This window comes from Protomyctophum bolini (assembly GCF_963924005.1).
Source record: "Protomyctophum bolini genome assembly, chromosome: 23".
In the NCBI taxonomy this organism is placed as follows: Eukaryota; Metazoa; Chordata; class Actinopteri; order Myctophiformes; family Myctophidae; genus Protomyctophum; species Protomyctophum bolini.
The window spans coordinates 12,889,501-12,909,579 of NC_137884.1; the positions used below are offsets into that span (position 1 = coordinate 12,889,501).

At 43.9% G+C, this 20,079-nt stretch overlaps 1 protein-coding gene across 1 annotated transcript in view; it reads right to left on the bottom strand.

Annotated features, from left to right (window-relative positions):
* Nucleotides 1–18,944, bottom strand: part of iqsec3a (IQ motif and Sec7 domain ArfGEF 3a) — a gene marked incomplete at its 5' end in the record, with an annotated part of 48,507 nt that extends 29,563 nt beyond the window's left edge. Inside the window, 4 exons of the mRNA XM_080756859.1 lie at nt 3,040–3,162; nt 6,456–6,617; nt 16,877–17,841; nt 18,597–18,944. Coding sequence (XP_080612985.1) covers nt 3,040–3,162; nt 6,456–6,617; nt 16,877–17,841; nt 18,597–18,944 — 1,598 coding nt within the window. The remainder of the gene's footprint in view (nt 1–3,039; nt 3,163–6,455; nt 6,618–16,876; nt 17,842–18,596) is intronic.
* Between the last annotated feature and the right edge of the window lie 1,135 nt (nt 18,945–20,079).

A 20,079-nucleotide genomic window follows, 5' to 3' on the forward strand; every position in this document is an offset into this window, starting at 1 on the left:
CAGCAGATGCTGAGGCAGTGAGGCAGCCACCTGCTTATTTTATATGTTACATCTCTCCTCACTTATTTGTTTTGTTCCAGGATGCGCTCTCTCTCTCTCTCTCTCTCTCTCTCTCTCTCTCCATCCTCAAATTCCCCTTCATAGAATGTTTGTTTATTGAAGCGCCGTTGCAGGGGGGGGGGGGGTTACGCAATGGTGGTTATTTATAAATGTTCCACACTCCTTCCTTTTGCACTCCTCTCCTCTCCTCTCCTCTCCTTAAAGGGAAACTTCACCCTTTTTGCAAAAAGATATATATGTGAAAGACGTTTAGAAGATTTAGAACACTTTCCTGGGTGTCTTTTTGTGTGTAATATGTGGTTTTAGATATTTTATGTTAGCAGTGAGCCCAGTGTCTCTGATGTCATGGACACTGGGCTCACTTACTTCAAGGACTACATGTTGTCTCAGTAAGACAGCCCTCCCCCTATCCACAAGGAGGAGCAGTGCACCAAAGCATTATAGGAATTGTAGTCCAGGAAGGAGCTCACTCTCGATGACATCAGAGACACTAGGCTCATACTGCTAAAATCAAAAATATCTAAAACCACATATTACGCACATAAAGACCCCCAGGAAAGTGTTCTAAATCTTCTAAACATCATCAACATATATATTTTAGCAAAAAGGGTGAAGTGTCCCTTTAACTCAGTAACCTCTCATCCGCCCAGCATTTCCACCCTTTTGTGCCAACACACCATCCATGGCCAAGTAATACCGGTGCCAAAGCGCCCTCTCTCTGCCCGCTGGCTGCGACAATACAACCTTTTCCTCTCTCCAACGCCGACCCGGGCACCTTGACAAATATGACAGGTGGTTGTTTTACACAGCAGAGGGTCTGGGGAGAACCACTAACGTTAACACATATGGAGCCACAGCTGCTGCAGCACAAATCGTTTCCCCGTCACAAATTATGACCGAGAAATAGCATGGTGTCTAATGTTTAATGGGACGGTGGAGCACATAGCCAGCCAGAAAACAGTGTCTGTGTGTGTGTGTGTGTGTGCGTGTGTGCGTGTGGAAGAATAAATTATTTCTGTGCTGCTATAGCTTGTAGCATAAATGTAGTTAAGCTGTGCCAGAACCGGCGTTCCCTTTAAGAGAATCAGTTTCCTCCCCGCTGTAGCCCCCCCACACTCACTGTAACCATTGGCTATATCATTAGCATTAGTGCACACTGTTTACCTGTCGCCAGAAATGTTTACATGCTGAGGACAAAGTCACAAATGACATCCAAACTTTGGATGTGGATGGATGACGATCACCAAGGACAGCACTCGTATAGATTTTGAGCTATGGAGCTTTGAAAATCCTGCTTTGAACCGAGACTAAATTGAGACTACAGTAGTTGTAAGATCCCATAGCTGGTGGTGACGGAGGCGTTGCTTAGCAACCGGATCAACGTTAACCCTGCAAGACCCAGATCTATTTCTACCTAAAGAGATTTCAACCTCACTGCTACTTTGTACTACTAGGATTTGCAGAGGAAATTATGTTAAAAAAACGAAATAAAAACTTAACATTTATAATAATTATTAAAATAATAATAATAAATTAATAATTTACATTTCCCCCAAATATCTTTCACAATAATAAATGTACATGTTCTAGACATTCTAATGATCACAAGAAATATATTACAGGCCTTTTACTTACTTTTTTCAGGGTTAAAGGTGAAAGGTTAAAAATTATTGAGTCCAGATATTTTGAAGAGATTTTGACCAATGGCATTGCAAGACTAAACAATGAACTAATCAATGATGATATTTATAGCTTATATGCTATTTCATAGCTATAGCTATTTAAATAGCATGTGACGTGTCAAAGAGGGTTTTCATGATTCTGAATGCATTACAAGCATTAGTTTTTCACGAAAAACACTTCGCCTAAAAATGGCCAGTCATCACAAATGTGATGAGGTCAGCCCATTTGGGCACATTTGGGCAAGTGGCTATGGCCGAATTTAACCCAAGAAGTGTTTTCCGTGCAAAACGAATGTTTGCAATGGATTCAGAATGAAAAATCCCCTAGTTTGACACATCACATGGTACTTAAAGCTGCTATAAGCAATATGTAAAAATTGTGATGACCTTTTTTTTGGTATTCATTCAACCAGCAATGGGCAAAAAAAATCCAGCAAAAATGTGTTTCTGTGACACATCTAGGGGCTGCAATCTGCATTCAAAGATTTTCCTAGAGTCGAGCAAGGGAGGCTTAATTTAAACCAACATAAAGTGCATTACAGTAGTCCAACCGGTATAGAAATAAAGGCATGGATAACCCGCTCGAAACCGCTAAATGCACAGACTTGATTTTTTGTCGGTATACAACGACGGATATCCTAGTTGGCGTGAAACATTGAGATATCAAATATTAACATCCAACCTAACCACACACTCTCTCTTACTTTCTCTCCACAATAATTTTCCCAGCCACTCATTAGTAGTTAATGTGTGGGCTGTCACTCTCTGATGTGAATAACTACCAATTACTGTGTAGCTTCCCATTAAATGGTGCACTTGCTCCTTCATCCAAAGCCTTTCAGAAAGTGTGTTAACTTACTGTACGATCACCCCATTCCCACGCACGCACGCACGCACGCATGCACGCACGCAAGCACGCAGGCATGCACGCACGCAGGCACGCACGCAAGCACGCACGCACGCACATCATGCAAGGCACCAGCCTGCTCATCGGGAGCCTTCAGGGGTTCAGTGTCTTGCCCAAGGGCACTATACCACAAAGACAGGATCAAACCGATCATACAGACAACTGCTCTACCTCCTGAGCCACTACCACAGTTGCCTTTAAGCTGAATTACATTGTCCAGGGTCTACATTTGTGTTCACCATACGTGGGTGTTGTTTATTGGGTCTCATGCAGGCGCCAAGTAAGCTCCGCTGGATTTGAATCCCCAATGGGGCTCCCTTTATCCATATATATTATTTTCTGGTCTAATGACACCCAGAACAAAACAGTCTTTCTTCTCATAATACTCACCTAAAAGCCTCAATGAGGCGCTCCACCTTCTGAGCTTCTCCCTGGACGCGGATGTGAGCCTGGAACTTCCTCAGAGCCTCGTCCAGCTCCATGCCAGAGAAGTCCATCTCGTCCACCACACAGCTGCTCGGCAGAAAGGCACACAGTGAGAAGGAGATGTCAGATGGAGATGCAAGATTGGTGGGAGTGTGAAGTAGAGGAGACTCATGGTCACTGAAATTGTTTGACATTATTTTGTCAATGTTTCACCAATACTGATACCGATTATATTTACGATTGTCAATACTAATTCTATTGCACTCCCTGTCCCTTGTCACTACACGACAACTCAGCAAGACCCCTGAGACGAATACTGAACCTGTGTGTCCGCATTTTCTGTAGAACCAGGTCAGCCACATCAACTAAACCTACGTATTGAGCGAACGTTTTTAACTCAAATCTTTGCTTCTGGTGGGGTCTCTGGAACAACGTATTTTCAGATGGGGGTCGGCGGCCAATTACATAGTAATAGTTTTTGGGGTCCTTGTCATGAAAATGTTTCAGAACGACTGATATAGAAACAGAATTTAGAAGACAGTTGTAGAATCGTCCTCAGGTCTAAATGGGTTAATTAAAGATAGATAAATGTAGTATCACGCGGTTATTATCCACGCATGAACACACGCACACACGCTCAGACACGGCGGGTGCACACACGCACACCAGGGATAAGACTGGGCCAAGCTTAGTAGTGGCTTTAATTAAAGAAGGAGGAAAAAAATCCACTCCAATGAGATTTGGGAGGATAATTAGAACGTTGGAATTTATTTAAATTCAGGATGGGATTCCTATAAAATGAACAGATGACTTTGAAATTGAGTCTGAGCTTTAATGTGTTTGTTACATTTAAATATGGAATGATAGTCAGTGTTTCTGAAATTAATAATGCAAAATAATATTATCCAGGCAGGCTCAGTTTAAAGATTCACCAAAGTCCTTTTTTATATAACAGTACTACTATTTTAATGCAAATGTATAATGTATTTTATGAATAAAACATGAGCTACACTGTGAAATTCAGCAGTGATGATAAGGTACTCACATTTCTTACTTAAGTAAAAATATCAATACTGCAATGTAGAAATACTTTCTGGAATTAAAAATGTACTTGAGTAAAAGTACAATGGTATTGCCGTCAAAATGTACTTAAAGTAGCAAAAGTAGATAGTACTCATTATGCAGGATGTCCCGTTTCACAAGTTTTCAAATGTTTACAATGTATAAAATACACATTGTGTGCTTGTAGATCAGCAATTTTCAAATGGCCGAAATGTATAGGGGGCTGAAGTGGTTAATGTATATGTGAGCAAAGGGAGTCTACCAGCGCGCCTCAGCCTAATGCGCCACAGGAGCAGGGACAACAGTTGCAGAAGAAGGGATAGACACTAGAGCAGCTCGGGCAGTTTAACCCATTTAGACATGAGGACGATTCTACAAATGCCTTCTAAATCCTGATAGTTTTCTGAAAAACCTCATGTCAGTGGTTCTCAAACTATTTCATGTCAAGGAGTCAGGACCCACAGAATTATATGGTATGTGTAGGGCGACCCCCATCTGAAAATATGTTGTTCCAGGGACCCCCCAGAAGCAAACATACGTATGAGTTTAAAACATTCCCTGTGAAAGAATATACACTCAAAGATGTGCACACGTTTTCACAATTAAAAAAAAAATAGCAGCTCGTAGCGCGGCACTCTGTACGAGCTTGTAGCGTGGCACTCTGTACGAGCTTGTAGATCTGCTATTTTTCAATAGCTAAAGTTTATAATAATGGTTAAAACACCAAAAGGTGTTCCCGCGCGAAATGGGTTAAGCCTTTTTTATTCAGGTGCTAGTACAAAAAATGATTAGCATTGAGGGTAAAGCCGCATTTGCAATTCTGAATGTCAATCCCATTTTCAATTGCTTAGCCCCGTCTTCTACCCAGAGCCAACGTAGGCTAGACTAAATGGGTCAGGAAAAAGGTGGCTCATGGCATGGGCCCCAGGCCGAGAAGTATAGTCTAATTAGTTAGAACCGGCCCAGACGGTTAGCTCAACCGTCTGGGCACCTACTGTAGGCTGCTGAGCCGGCCTGGCGGCGTGCCGCGGGCTCCACTCCCGATCCCGACAGCCTTTGCCGTGTGTCTTCCCCCCCCCATCTCTCTCCTCATTTCCTGTCAGATTACTTTCAACCTATCAATAAAGGCATAAAAAGCCAAAAACATATCTTTAAAAAAAAAGATTTGACTGACTTTGAAACCTTGAAAAGGTGTTTACTAAATGAACGTGGTTGTCATTATTGGATAATTTATTAAATTAAACAAACCCAAAAATAGTAACCAGAAGCAGGAAGTGGATTATGCAAGCACTAATACCGGATTAAATCTCCCTCTGTAATACATTTGAAGTCACAAGCATCCGTCCATTCATATTCACTGCCAACATAATATAGAGAGGTGAACTTTAAATATCGGGTAAGTGATTCTCTATGGTTAAAATAAGTGTTGAATAGCTCTATATTCTGATAATACCCACTTAAAGATGGCAAGTCTCCGGCAGAGCCACGTCGTAAAAATAAAAATAAAGATTTAACACAGAATGATTGAAGGTGGTGCTTTATCTTTATGGTGGTTATCGGCACGGCTGGGAAGTGGAAAGATGATGTCACCTTGCAGTCAATGATTGAAATGGGACAATTAATGAGGTAACATGAACAGGAAAGTCTATGAAAACAAGCCCAAAAAACTTTAGAACGTCGGATATTTGAAAATAGCCGATCTACAAGCAAGTACAGTATATATTCTTTATAGGATTAGCCACTTGGCCGGTGGGGCCAAGGCCCTGGGCCAATGGCTAATTAATCCATCCTTGATTGAGGTGGCTAAATATCTCAAAATAATTGTGTAAATTAATTTACACAACACTGATGATAGTGGTGTCAAGCAAGTCTATGTCTATCCATGAAATCTATGAAACAGTTCAATCTGCAAAAAGTAGCAGATCTACTTGCATATCTGCTACTTAAAAGCACAAAATAAAAGCACCAGTCAACTAATCACATGCAAATGGCTTGCATGTAATGTGATGGTGAAAAAAGAAAAAATAAATGACGCTTTTGTCGCTGCATGAAGTAGGGCAAGGGCATTAATCTGCAAAAAAAATCAGCTTTTGTGTGATGCTGCGTGAAGTAGGGCAAGGGCATTAATGAAAAACCACAACAAGTTAGAATATGGAGATACCGGTAGGTTTCTGCCCGACAACAGCGATATGGAATAGGGGTCCCTGCTTCAGATCTCTCTCAGCTGAGGGGTCCTTGGCCTGAGAAATGTTGAAGTTTGGGAACACACGCTCTAAAATAATGTGTCAAATACATCACTTGACATCACAGAGACTCACTCTAGGACGTCTCGGTTGAAGGGCTTCTTGCTGTTGCCCAAGAACTCTCCAATCATCTGCCGACTCAGGCCCTTCCTCTGCAGCAGGAAGTGAGCCACGCCTATGGGCGTGTCCGGGATGAACCCTCGCGAGATGAGGAACTGAAGACCCTTGTCGGGGTTCCTGAGAAGAGATGAAGAGAGAGAATGGAATCAATGGATGGATCATTTGATCATTGATCATTTGCTGAGGTACAGCTATTAACCACTTAACCATGACAAAAATAGTTGTCAGCTTATAGATCTGCTATTAAAAAAAAATGCATATATTGGTTAGAACATTTTACTTTAAAACTCAGAACAGCTACAATACAATACATTGTGTAAAATATGTTATGCTATGTTGATGAATTGAATACATAAGACCAAAATGGAAGCAATTATGTCCCCAGGGCTGTTTTGTGATATCCTTTAGGCCTTAATGTCTTACTGTACCATGTGCACAGTGCAGTAACATTTCATTTACATGAAGAATAGATGTTTGAGGTCACATTCATACCAGAGAGCTTTGCTGCGATTAAAACGAATCCTGCTGCGCATTTTCAGAAAGTGCACTTCGTTTGGCAGGTGTGAAGGCTCATTCAAATCGTAATGCGTATCAAAGAACCGCATTATACTCAGAGCAAAAACGGGGGTTTCGCTTCGCTTCCAATCACACTTGATTACGATTCGGTGCAGGTGTGAATGCAATCCGCAGTAAATAAAGGAAATGAAGCAAACAATGTGGCGGGTGAGGAGCTGAACACAGTTGGAGACGGAGAAGGCATATTTTACGCAGCGCAAAGATGTCCCGTTACCGTGGATAGACGTGGTCGAATGAGGAGACTGAAGCCCTGATCGAAATGAGGACGAGTACATTAATCAATTGCTTAAGAATACACATAAACACTGCAGTGCAGTGTAATAGTAGCCTACAGAATATTCTGTCTGTCTGTGCGTGCCGTAAACATGGAGTGCTGTCACTGTGTGAGGACTAGTGGGGAGTAGGAACTTTCATCTCAATAAACGTGTAAACATTTTGCGCTGCTGTCTGTTATATCAGTGCGCTCAGCGCTGTGCCTCCATGCCCAAAAGAACAGTGTGTGGCTGCGTGCGTATAGTGAGAGAGCGAGAGAGAGAGAGAGGGGGGGGGGTCCAGTCCCAGACGGCACGACACATGCACGTTATGAGTATAATTCACCATAGATTTCACTGTGTAGGCTAGTTTATGAATGGAACACATTGATAAAGGTCCCCCCTGCTGCGTTTCCAATTGCTGCGGATGACAGTGTGAAGGCAAACCGCAGCAAATTAAATATGCAAGAATCCCAAATCTCCGCCCATACGCATTGAGTCTACCGAAGTATTAGGTGAGAATGTGACCTGAGTGTAGTTTCCCCGGTGGAACACTATCATTTGGAGGGGGACACATGGAGTGGAGCAATTCGATTTCTGTTAATAACCACAGTGAGAGCACATTAAGGGCTCATAAAAATAAACAATAAAAATGATGCATGGCTGTAATGAGGTTCCTCAAATGAAAAAAAAAAAATGAAAAGAAAGCTGGAGACCGAGCACTTATAGAACAAAAACAGACCGTTTGAAGGTGGAGTCATAAAACAGACAGGATACTGAGCAGGCTGAGTTATGACGTTCATTAACAACTTGTAAACAGCTCAACACTCTTTGAGAGAATTGAGAATTGCAATGTGAATATAATTTGTTTTACTTCCAAGCTCACTCTTGGGCTGGCAGAAGCTTTCTTCAAAAGTGAACTGGACTGAATTGCAGAGTAGGCCAAATAGAAACTATGGAATGTAGAGATGCACAATATTGAACTTTTGGCCGATATCCGATAATATGCAGGGTCAAATCGGTCAATACTGACATATTATTACTTGTGCAAGCAGAGCGTGCAAGTAATGTTTTTCGTCAGGTCCCGTAGCAGCATATGACGTGATGAAGATATGTACCAATGCCAGGGTATAATTGGCTTTCGATGGTGACGTAATGATGTTTCAAGCAAGATCAAATCAGCAGGACTCCGCAAATCCTGCATCCTCCCGCAATTAACCAGATACAGAGCTTATATACACTTTAGCAAAATATGAATGTCTGAGGAGAATGTATAATTTCCTGTCTGCGCGCTGGACAAGCACCGAGTCACTCTCTCCAGTGTTGGACATCGCACTCCCAAAGCTGCTGCACCTGTCAATCATTTAGTAGCCTAATCATCTCTGTGAGAAGTGTGTTTTACCGACGGAGCGAGGAGTTTCCTTTCCCTGTGATGGACATTGTCACTTCTAAACCCCTTTTTGCTTTTGCCTGCATGTGTGCGTAACTCAGCAATAACGTGAAACGGAACACAAACACAGATGAGTATAGGCTACAATTTGTTTTATAATAACCACCAGCACGCAGCCTCTCTCTCTCTCGCTCTCTCTCCCCCAATATAATAATCACTAATCATCAGTGTGCTGTGCTGCGCACTGGCCGTGCTGGCTATTTTAACACCCAATCGGACTTTTCATAAAGTACAAAGCGGGATGATCACAATCTCTGCAGCGGAGAAGGGGACCCAGCAGCACTGCTCAAAGGGTGAAAGACCATATAGCTAATGTGAAAGAAAGACGTGAGGTCGTTTATTTTTCCCCCCGTGCTTCGACAGTCACATTAGTGCAAACTCCTTAAGTTTTCTGAATAGCGTAGTAGTATTTAGTATTTAGTATTTAATTTAATAATTTTATTGCAGGCTATATGTTCATATTTCGTTCAAATAGATCGTTTTAAACCAAAAAATATCAATATTCTATTGAACATATGTTCTATATCTATATAACAAGTATCTATACATATAAATGCATTTTGGTGGGCACTTATTTTCTTCTCTTTTGTTTTTTTTCTGACGGGAATTCCCGCTGGAGCCCGGGAAAAGGTCCGCAAATTCCCGGGAATTAAAATGAGCCAAATCCGGGAAAATATTAAACCCTAGTATAGTACAGTATGTACGAAATTGCCCAGTCTGTGCTATTTCACCGTGACTGGGTGAGATCGGGTTTGACATTACTTACGATTCTGTGCTATTGGGTCGGCTGAGTTGGCTCTACCGAACTCGTCACGGCAACTCGCACGCTTTGGCCGCGCTCAGTGGTGTCTCTCGTGGCTCAAGTGCGGTAGAGACGGCGCCACTCCGTCACAGTCCATGGGTTTTCTAGGCGTGTATATGTATGTATGGGAATGCGGGCAAAAACCTCCTATCTGCATAATCTCAAACTTTTTGTGTTTGTTCTTTCTTTCTTTCTTTCTTAAATTAATGTCGTACTTGATCATACAGTGTCACACAAAAGCATCAGAAGTGACAGATCCACAAGCTAGATTGTTTTGCTATTTGAATTTGATTCCTGAAAAATGACCGTGTTGGACATGTGAGGTTTCCACCCGACAGAGATTCAAGGTTAAAGTAGGGTTTTAGTCGCTGAAAGAAGCTACGGGTGGCAGATTTCAGTGGTTAAATAAGGGAGGATAAGATAACGTGGTATACGGGAGGGGTTAGAGGTGGTTTAGTGAGAGGTGTGATAAACGACCCACCCCGTCTGCCATCTGCAGTTGCGTCTGCAATTTGTCGTCGGGTTACTTTGCTACTAAAGCAGAAATGACTGCTTCTCTCTCTCGCTCTCTCTCAAACACACGCACGCACGTACACACACACGTGTCCACATGCACTCATAGTGAGCTCTTCTTCACAGCCTCGGGTCCTCCCGGTGGAACAGTTGGGACAGGTTTGGCTGATATATTGTTTTAATTAATGTTGACGTACCCCCGTGCCTGCTGCATGAGCACGTACGCACACAGCACATACGCACACAGCACGCACGCATTCATGCAGAGAAATAGTCCTGTTTAAGATGCTACACACAGGCCCAGGTATTAGAGGGACATATTGGAACTAGTAAACCATAAACAGAGGTTAAATGTAAAGGTAAAGGTTGAAATATAATTTAGATTAGCATGTTATGTGGACAGATGCCAGGTTAATTATGTAGACCTGGCATCCTGTAGTGCTGTGTATAGTTTCAATGTACAGATTATGTATTGCGACTGAAGGTCGCAGTTAACTATGGAATCAAGCATTTCCCGTCAGTGTGTCAAGCCCCATATATGGTGCCCAGGTCTCGTGACATCATGTGACATCATCAGGGATGGAGATGTGGAGACCCTGATGTCATAGTAAATGTCACCTGCTGTCGCATTTAAGCCCATAGAGATCCCTGATGTCATCACTATTGGCCAGCAACTCTAAATCTGACCTCAAACCTCAAACCCTTAGATCTCCATATATGGATATATGTCAGAACCTGTTCTGATATTCCACATCCATCCTTCCTCTTCGATGTCTCCCTTTTGACTTATACCTGTTATTAGTGCAGCCGTGCCCGGCAGCCGGTCTCAACAGGCCCACATGTCCATTCAAACTCTAGACGGGCCTGCCCCAAAGTTGTTCTCAACAGGCCCGAATAATTAAGGCCCGGCCCTACCTGGGCCCTCATCAAACACTGTACACTTAAGAGAATGTCCCCGCTACCACCCTTAGATCTCCATATTTTGATCTGACCTCATCAAACCCTGTACACTCAAGACATGCTCCATTATGGCCAGTACAGAATTCATTCCATGTTGATCTGACCCCCGATGCCAAAGCGCCAGCCCAGCAGTCTGCCGTCCACGAGGCGGATGCATGCACGCTTAGTTCTGGCCCTCAGGCGTCTTACTGGTTTATGGATTCGATGAATTACATTGTGTTCAAATTGCTTACTGTAAGTCTGCTAAATGCTACATTTAGAAGACTAAACGCTAATAATAAATGTAGAATGCGTACGTTTCAATGAAAGTACAGGTCAATACAAAAACCGCTACGAGGATAAAAACCAGAAAAAGCAGTAAGACTTGTTTGCATTAGGGTTTACACATCAGGGACCTCCATCAGGGTCCGTGACACTTGACCACATCACGTCGGTACTACAGAGAAACGGTTCACTTAAACACTATAACAGTACCATGTTTCGGTACTCTTGAAAACATCCGTGGCCGGTCTCATTACAGTTACAGTACACTGACATTTTAATGGCGGCGTTATACTCTATGTGAAAATAGAGGGTATGCGTGTGACATCATCACCAAACCCGGAAGTTATGCAGGAATGCCCACTGAGTGGCAAAAAACGACTTTCTGGCCTTGACAGCCCATACATCCAAACATAAAAGTCCTATCTGATTGCATTACACAACGTTAAACAATGTTAAACTCACTTTGCATGTTGCTTTGCCACTCGATTTGCCACTCAATGTACAGTACCATTCACTTTAAGCATGCGCATACCCTCTTCTAGTCTTCAAGTCACATGACTGCCTCCCGGACCTACTTTACGCTCCCATTACTCGTCAAGATACTCACTAGAAATACTTACAGCTGATGAGAGCTTACATTATTACACAACAACACACCATAAACAACTACAAAGAGGAAAAAATGCGACATGCAATTCCCCCTGGTGACGAGACTACGGCACCTCAACTGTATTCAGTGACTGCACAGCGTTGTCATTCTCAGTGATGAAAAGTAAGTAAGTACATTTCCTCAAGTTCTGTACTACAGTACAATGTTACGGTACATTTTCAACATTTTATTATGTACTACTATCTACTAATATCTGTAACATTATGAAGTACATCTCAGTGACATCACAAAGATGTACTTCAACTCTAAGGTATATTAATTACATAGTAAAATGTTGAAAATGAGTGGTCTTCCCCTTTACCCCATTTAGGACTATTCCGATTGTAAGTTTTCAGAATTTTTTTTAATATTAATTAAAGAATTCCAGTCCAGTCAGAATGAATAACGGTAGGTCCCATTTCACATTTCACGTTGATGTGTTGTCACCGAGGCCAGGCAGCGAGTAAAAATATATTGTTTTATAGCCGCATCAATGTTCTGACTTCGTGTGAGACAGCTTAATTGGGTGAAATATCTAAAATTCTTTTAGAGTTTTCTTCCCCTAGGGAAATGAATATCTACTTGTTGTATTTCTAAGTCTGAATATGTTTTGGAAAGCAGGAAATAGGCTATTATATTTTCTTAAAGTGAAAAAATAAAGTGGGGAAGAAAGATAAAGCGTTTTGGATTGAAATGTTCACAAACTTTTCTTCCCATATTTCCCAAGGAGCTCCTGCATCACTGGAGGAACTTTTAATTACACACCCGCCAACTTGCAACGGAATGACTAATGAGAATTCCAAGCTTTGTGGATCGGCGCCATCATTCTATTGGATTCCCTCCGCATGTGTATATTCCAACGGATGGTTTTGTGTTTGCTCTGACGGTGGTTGAACTCACCTCTTAATGTGTTTCATGTGTTTAAGCAGAAAATGCTCCACAGTTTACTTTCACAGTGGGGAGTGGCCCCATTAGGACATGCATGGTTCTGGGGGTGAAAAAGCTAATTGAGCACATGTCGTATTCCGGCGTTTAATAATTATTTTCTGTTGGCTAAACTAAGTGCCACTCGGGGAGACATGCTGAGGGGTGAACTATAGGGACTTGTGCACGCATGCATGCACGCACGCACGCACCAATTACAGACAGTACCCGAGAACCTGCCCAATTACACCTTACACAAATGTCTTTTGTATTGCTATTCTGATATTTTTTATTTTCTGTTTTAGGTACATAGGCCTATATTATAAGGTATAAAGATAAAGGGTAGGCATTATAAGCTACGGCTTCAGTCTAGCCAAGCTGCTTCTTTTCACCTGACAGGGGGGAGTTTCCTCGGTTGGACGTAGCGTGTGGAAGGAACACGTTACTCCAACCAGTTACTTTCCCCTCCATCAGGCTGGCCAGGGGGTGGCAGTTTAGAGACCAGGATTGCTGCATCTTTTTTGTGAGGGTACCTACCCTAGGGGATACGGGGAGAACATGAAAGCTCCACACAGAAAGGCCCTTTTGCCAACCCCACCTAAGGTACTGTATGGGCACTGATGACGCGGAGGAGAGAACACGCCCCCAGCGCCCACAGCATCCCCAGCGGGAATCGGACAAAGGACCTTCTAGCTGTGAGGCAGCTACCGTATTGTTTTTGTAATGTTTGTTGTGACCAAATCTGTACATGGCTTAAGACCGAAATAAAACTATTTATTCAATGCAAGTCAGCAGATTTAATCCCACGCTATAGAAGATCTATCCACTAAAATCCTTCAGGACCAATTAGGGAGGAGGCAGACATATTTCTAGATATACAGTAAGGACTATAAATCATTGTGTTATTTCTGCCCTGTTTACACCAAAAGACCTACATAGATAATAATATAAGTACATATGAACAGAGGAACTATACCTTTAATTATATTTGAATAAATTGCTGCGAATGCAAAACATTGAAATTCAACATTTCAAAAGTTTCTACCAAGCTAACCTCTCCTAATATGGATAAATAATTATTTCTGACAGAAAATGCACAATTTCTATTGTTTTGTAAGATAGTCCTCCCTCTTTAAGTTGCAATGCAAGACATCTGTCTTCACATTTATTCATTCAAAATCTCATACATACACTTTGCTCTCTCGAATCTATCAAACAACACCTGATGTTCAACACTACATGTACACCATTGTTATGTAGTTATGTCTTTGTGTGAGGAGCTGATCACAGATAGAGGCAAAGTGTTATATTAGGCCTATTATGCTATAAATATTATTATATTGTGTCACGGACACTGCGCAGGAGTGCGCACACAATGGGTGGAGAGACAGAAAGAGAGAGAGAGAGGTTACTGGTTATAAAACAAATTGTAGGCTACTCATCTTTGTGTTCTGTTTCACGTTATTGCTGAGTGACACACACAGGGAAAAGCAAAAAGGGGTTTAGAAGCGAGAATGTCCGTCACGGGGAAAATAAACTCCTCAGTCGGAAAAACACACCCTTCTCACAGAGTGATTACTAATGATTGACAGGTGATTACAGTGATTACTAATGATTGACAGTTGTGGCCGCGTTGGGAGGGTGCCTGGAGAGTGAGACTTCATGGTGCTTGTATATAAGCTCTAGTCTGTATCTGGTTAATTGCAGGAGGATGCGGGATTCACAGGTTTTATGTTGACCGCCCGTGACCGCCCGCATTTATTTTAACCCCGCCCGCCAACATTTATGTTGGGTCCCGCAGGCGCCGCGGGCTCCCGCTCCCATTGCATCCCTCTACTAGGGACCAACCCAGAACCCCCTCAAGAGCCACTAGTGGTCCCTGGACCACTGGTTGAAAACCACTGGCTTGAGTGGTTAAGCGAGCAATGATGCGGTGTGTTTTTCTCACTCGTCTAGACGAGATTATTCTCCACCCTTTCACTCTCATGGCTTTATTTATCCCTCTTTCACTCACAATCTTGACGCTCTTCTTTGCCTCAATAATTAATCTCCTCTTCCTTGCACTCCATCTCCACCCTGCTCATTAACCAACACATAGGTGACCAACACGTGAATACGGGACATTGCTGTTCCTTGGAGTGGTTGCACCACTCAAAAAAAAAAGAAAAGAAGTGAAACATTTAGAATGTTTTTGAAATATTTTAACCCCACAAATCAGGTATGGGGGTCTCTGTCACAAAATATTTTCAATTTGGGTGTCCTTGACATGAAAATGCTTTAGAACGAATGGTTTAAAGTTAAATCACATTCAGGAAGCAAGCCCAAATGAACAACTACACTTTAGAAACAAGCCCAAATAAGCAACTACACTTTAGAAACAAGCGTAAACAAGCAACTACACTTTAGAAAACCAGCCCAAATAAGCAACTACACTAGAAACAAGTAAATAATTGAAAAAAATCACAGACGTGTGAAGTGAGGGGGCTCTTATCATCGTACATCATCCATTCATTGTCAATGGGAATTAAATCATTGTGTAGAACTAAAATAGCCAAATTGCTCGTCTACATAATGACGTAAATTCTCCATTCATTGTCAATGGGAATCTAATGTTTCTGTAAGACGAAAATCTACAATATAGCTGAATATAGGCGGGGCTAGCGCCCCTCAAAAATAGTAATAAAACGGAACTCGCTACTACATTACCAATATTTACACGCAACTTTACAGAAAAAAGCCCAAAGACGCTTATAATAAGCAGACTTGGCAACACTGCTTGTACTCATGTCTCTCTCGGCGCAGAAAGACGGAGCCACTGACAGATCTCAGTAGCCTCGGCCCATACCTCGGCTCACACAATGGAAAGCTTCTGAAAAGTGCGTGTCCAAGCTCTTTGCTGCGTCCAGACTCCAGAGAGAGCCATTAAACTTCCATGATCTCTGGGCAGATGAGTGTGTGTGTGTGTGTGTGTGTGTGTGTGTGTGTGTGTGTGTGTGTGTGTGTGTGTGCGTGCGCGTGCGTTTGTGTGTGTGTGTGTGTGTGTGGGCTCTCCAAGTAATCTATTGTACTCTATTCTCTCCGTCTTCACTCGGGATATACAAAAGGCTGCATGCATGCATGCTAACGTTGTGCCCTGCACAATGTGTACTGTACTTCTTTGGCTAGCTATTTTAGGATCAGCACGACTTTGCTTCGCTATCATCACCTCCAAACACGGCGTCGAACGAGGCCGTATAAAAGGCTGAGTCGGCGTGTTCTACGGATTAGAGAGTTAAAGTGAGAGTATTTCTACCAGCTTGTGAAAGCAAGCTTGTGTATATGTGCCGTCACGGCGTAGCCCCGTTCCACGGTCGTTCCTCATCTGCGAGGAGAAAAGCCTGGTCACTCACGACCTTATGCAGAGAGTGTGTACTGTATGTGTGGAACCTGCATTTCCAAGGGGCAAATTTTTAAAAAATAGCGCTATACAAGCTTGTAGATCTGATATTTTTCAACCGCTAAAGTTTTTAAATAATGGTTAAAAGTGGTTAAAAGCTATAAGGTGGCACAGCCGCATTCGCAGGTCTCAAGCCATTCAGGACGGGATCTCCTTTTGGTGTTTTACGCATTGTGTTATACTTAAAATAGCAGATCTACAAGCTCACTGAGTGTCGTGCTACGAGCTTCTAGATCTACTATACTTTTGAAAAGTTGTGAAAATGTGTGCAATTCTTTGAATATCAATATACAGCATATTATTTCACAGCAAACGTTTTTAACTGAAATCTTTGTGTCTGGTGGGTCCCTGGAACATATTTTCAGGGGGTCGGCGGCAATTACATATAATTATGCACGTCCTTGACATGAAAGTTTGAGTACCACTGATAATAAAGGGTTTTTTTCCCCCCAGAAACAGCCAGGATTTAGAAGACAATTTTGGTAGAATCTGGTCTCAGTCCTAAATGGGTTAAAGCGGGTTAAGAAAAACCAAACAAAAAGCACACTCACACGTTGAAGAGGTTGAGGCCGATGCGATAGAGCCGCTTGCGCATGACGTCCGTGGACAGCGTGGGCGACTTGCAGCTGGCCGGGTTCTCGCAGTGGTAGCGCGGCAGGCTCAGGATCATGGCCTGCAGCGAGGCCGACGCCTCCTTGTTGGACGACGAGGCCTCCGAGGCCGCCGAGCGCGCCTCCGTGGACGCCACGCTGCTGCTGCTCATCTGCTCCGAGCTGGCCGTCTCCGAGGCGCTCCGCTTGGCCTCCAGGGCCTCCAGGAGGGGGGGGGCCTCTCTGGGCGGCGGCGGCGGTAACTCCTCTTGCGGAGGAGTGGCCATCTTGTCCAGAGGAGTCGGAGGAGGTTGTCCTTCTTCTACGGGCTCTTCTTCTTCTTCCTCGCAGGGAGGCGGAGCGGGGAAGTCAGCCTCCGGCTCGTCTCCTCCTCCTCCTCCTTCGTTGGTTTCGGGCGGGGCCGGCGGGGGTTCTCGCGGGGGGAGCGGCGGCACTTCCTCCGCCGGGACTTCCTCCGCAGCCGTGTGGGGAGGAGGGGGAGGGGGGGCTTCAGCGGGGGGCTCCGTGGTGACGTAGGCGGAGGACGACGGAGCGGGGGCGGCGGAGGCTCCGCCCTGCGGGACGCAACCGCTGAGGATGACCGACGACACGGAGGACGACGACACGGAGAAGTTCTGTCCGTCCAGCTGCACCGCAGTCACGTCGCGGAACGCCATCATCAGCTTGCTGGCGCTCCGTGACAGCTCGCCGGGATCCACCGCCGCCGTGCTCTGGAGGACCGGCGGCGCCGGCTCTGTAGCTCCGCCTCCTTCTCTTTCTGCCGCCGCTGCTGCTGCCGCTGCAGCGGCGGCAGCTCCGAAAGCCTCTGCGCTGAACTGGTAGGCGCCGGCGTCTTGCAGAGAGCACATGGTCTTCAGGCTCCAGTTGCTCAGCGCATCGTCGATGGACTTGGCCAGAGACTGCACCTGCAGTGTTCAATTTTGACAAACACACATTTTCTTTTTTTTTTGTCGTACTTCGTCGTAAAAATATATATTTTATTGGCGTGGGGGCGTCGTATAATGCCTGATTTTACACTTGCATGGTTGCATGCTGAAAATAGCTGAGCTACAAGCTCACAACACCTCACAGCATATGTAAACAGAAATATCGTATCGTTTGACTTTGTATCGTTTGGCAATCGGTATCGAATCATTTTGCAATGCAAATAATACATATGATAAATAATAAGTACTAGTACATTGGATATAGCAATTTAAAGGAGAAAAAATTTAAAGATGGGTTTAAATACTTTTCCATTCCATATTGGTACAATTGGTCTGTCGAAAATGTGTGTATTCTCTGTGTTCAAGGCGTGGGTTTGTCCATGTGTTCAAATACAATGTAAAAAAAAAAAATCTGCTCTATCCACAAGTTTCACACACATTTTATGTATTTCCTAAATAGTTACTGTGTCGATTTCAAATCATTGAATGGTATCATATCGCCATAATGAACCAATATTCATGTATCGTATTGTCGACTAATTGTTTCATAATACATATCGTATCGCTGTTCAAATGTATCGTTACACCCCTAATATAATAATATAATATATCGGCGTCTGTATATGGGACGATTTGACCCTGCATATGATCGGACAGTGATAATTATCGGCCACAATTTCAATATCGTGCAAGACGTGCATCTGTAGACTAAATGGACACCGCCCGCACCGCACCTGCTCGGTGAAGGAATCCTCCAGGTCGGTGAGGCTGCCGCCCACCGTGGCGGGCAGCGACGGCGAGCGCACTAGGGGGATGCCCCCCCCGCCGCCCGCCAAGGAGCCGCCGCCGCCACCCCCACCGCTGCTGCAGCCTTCCGCCAGCGCTCGCTCGGCCGAGAAGCCCTCGGCGTTGGGCGCGCGGACCGCCCTGCGCAGCGAGATGCGCCGCGGCAGCCGGCTCTCCAGCAGCGAGTTGCGGATCTTCTCGAAGTTCCGGCTGAGCTGGTACTGGCGGAAGGCGGTCTGGATCTTGCAGGCGGCGCGCCGGGAGATGAGGTGGCCGCCGTACTTGTGCTCTAACATTTCGATCTGAGAGAGAGAGATACAGAGAGCGAGAGAGAGAGAGAGAGAGAAAACATAAACAAAAACAAATATATGTAAGTTGCCTACAGGCTAAAATGGAGTTTGAAGAGGTGGGTTTTCAGATTACGACGGAAGGTCGGGAGTGAGTCTGCAGTTCTGATTGTGATGGGAAGTGCATCCCATAGTTTTGGAGCGAGAAGGGAGAAGAGTTTGGGACATGTGGAGAGTTGTCCCAGCGTTTTTAGCGAAGATACTTCCATGAGCCTCCCTGCGTCGGCTGATCTGAGTGAGCGGGAGGGTTTGTAGGGTCCGATCAGACTTGCAAGATATGGGGTTGCCATACCTTTGGTTGCTTTGAATGTCGGGCGGCGACCAGGAGCCAATGGAGGGAGCAGAGAAGGGGACACACATGTGAGAATTTTGGCTGGTTGAAGACCAAGCGAGCTGCGGCATTTTGGATCAATTAGAGAGGCTTAAGTGCGCACGCGGGTATAGGCCAGTAAGGAGAGAGTTACATAAGGTATAAGTTTCAATATGACTGATGTCTGGATAAGGAACTGGGCTGACTCCTGGGTGAGGAAGGGTCTAATTTGTCAAATGTTATAGAGTGTAAATCTACACAGGATCGAGTGGCCGCTGTACTGTGTGTGATGTGTCTTTTAACCTATTAAGATCTGAAGCAGATTCTAAAAGTGCCTTATAAATCTAAAACTGTTTTGTGAAAAACGTATGTTGCTATATCAGTGGTGCTCAAACTTTTTCATGTCAAGGACCTTCAATTTTGGCCACCGACTCCCATCCCAAAATATGTTGTTCCAGGGACCCCCCAGAAGCAAAGATTTGAAATGTAATAAAATATACAATTTTATCGCAATGGTTAAAGAAATAGCAGATCTGCAAGGTCATAGCGCAGCTCAAAGTGATGCGCTATGCTATTTCTGAATAGCCAAATAATATAAAATAATGGCTAAAGTGGTTAAAATGTTGCTAAAATCTAAAATGACACAGATGCTTCCTCAGTTTTTTAACGGGTAAACTTCACTTGACTTCACGAAACCCGAGTAAGTATATGGATACCGTACGAAATAAGAACGGATGCCGTTGTCACGGTCACCGGAGGGCTCTGTATGCCTGC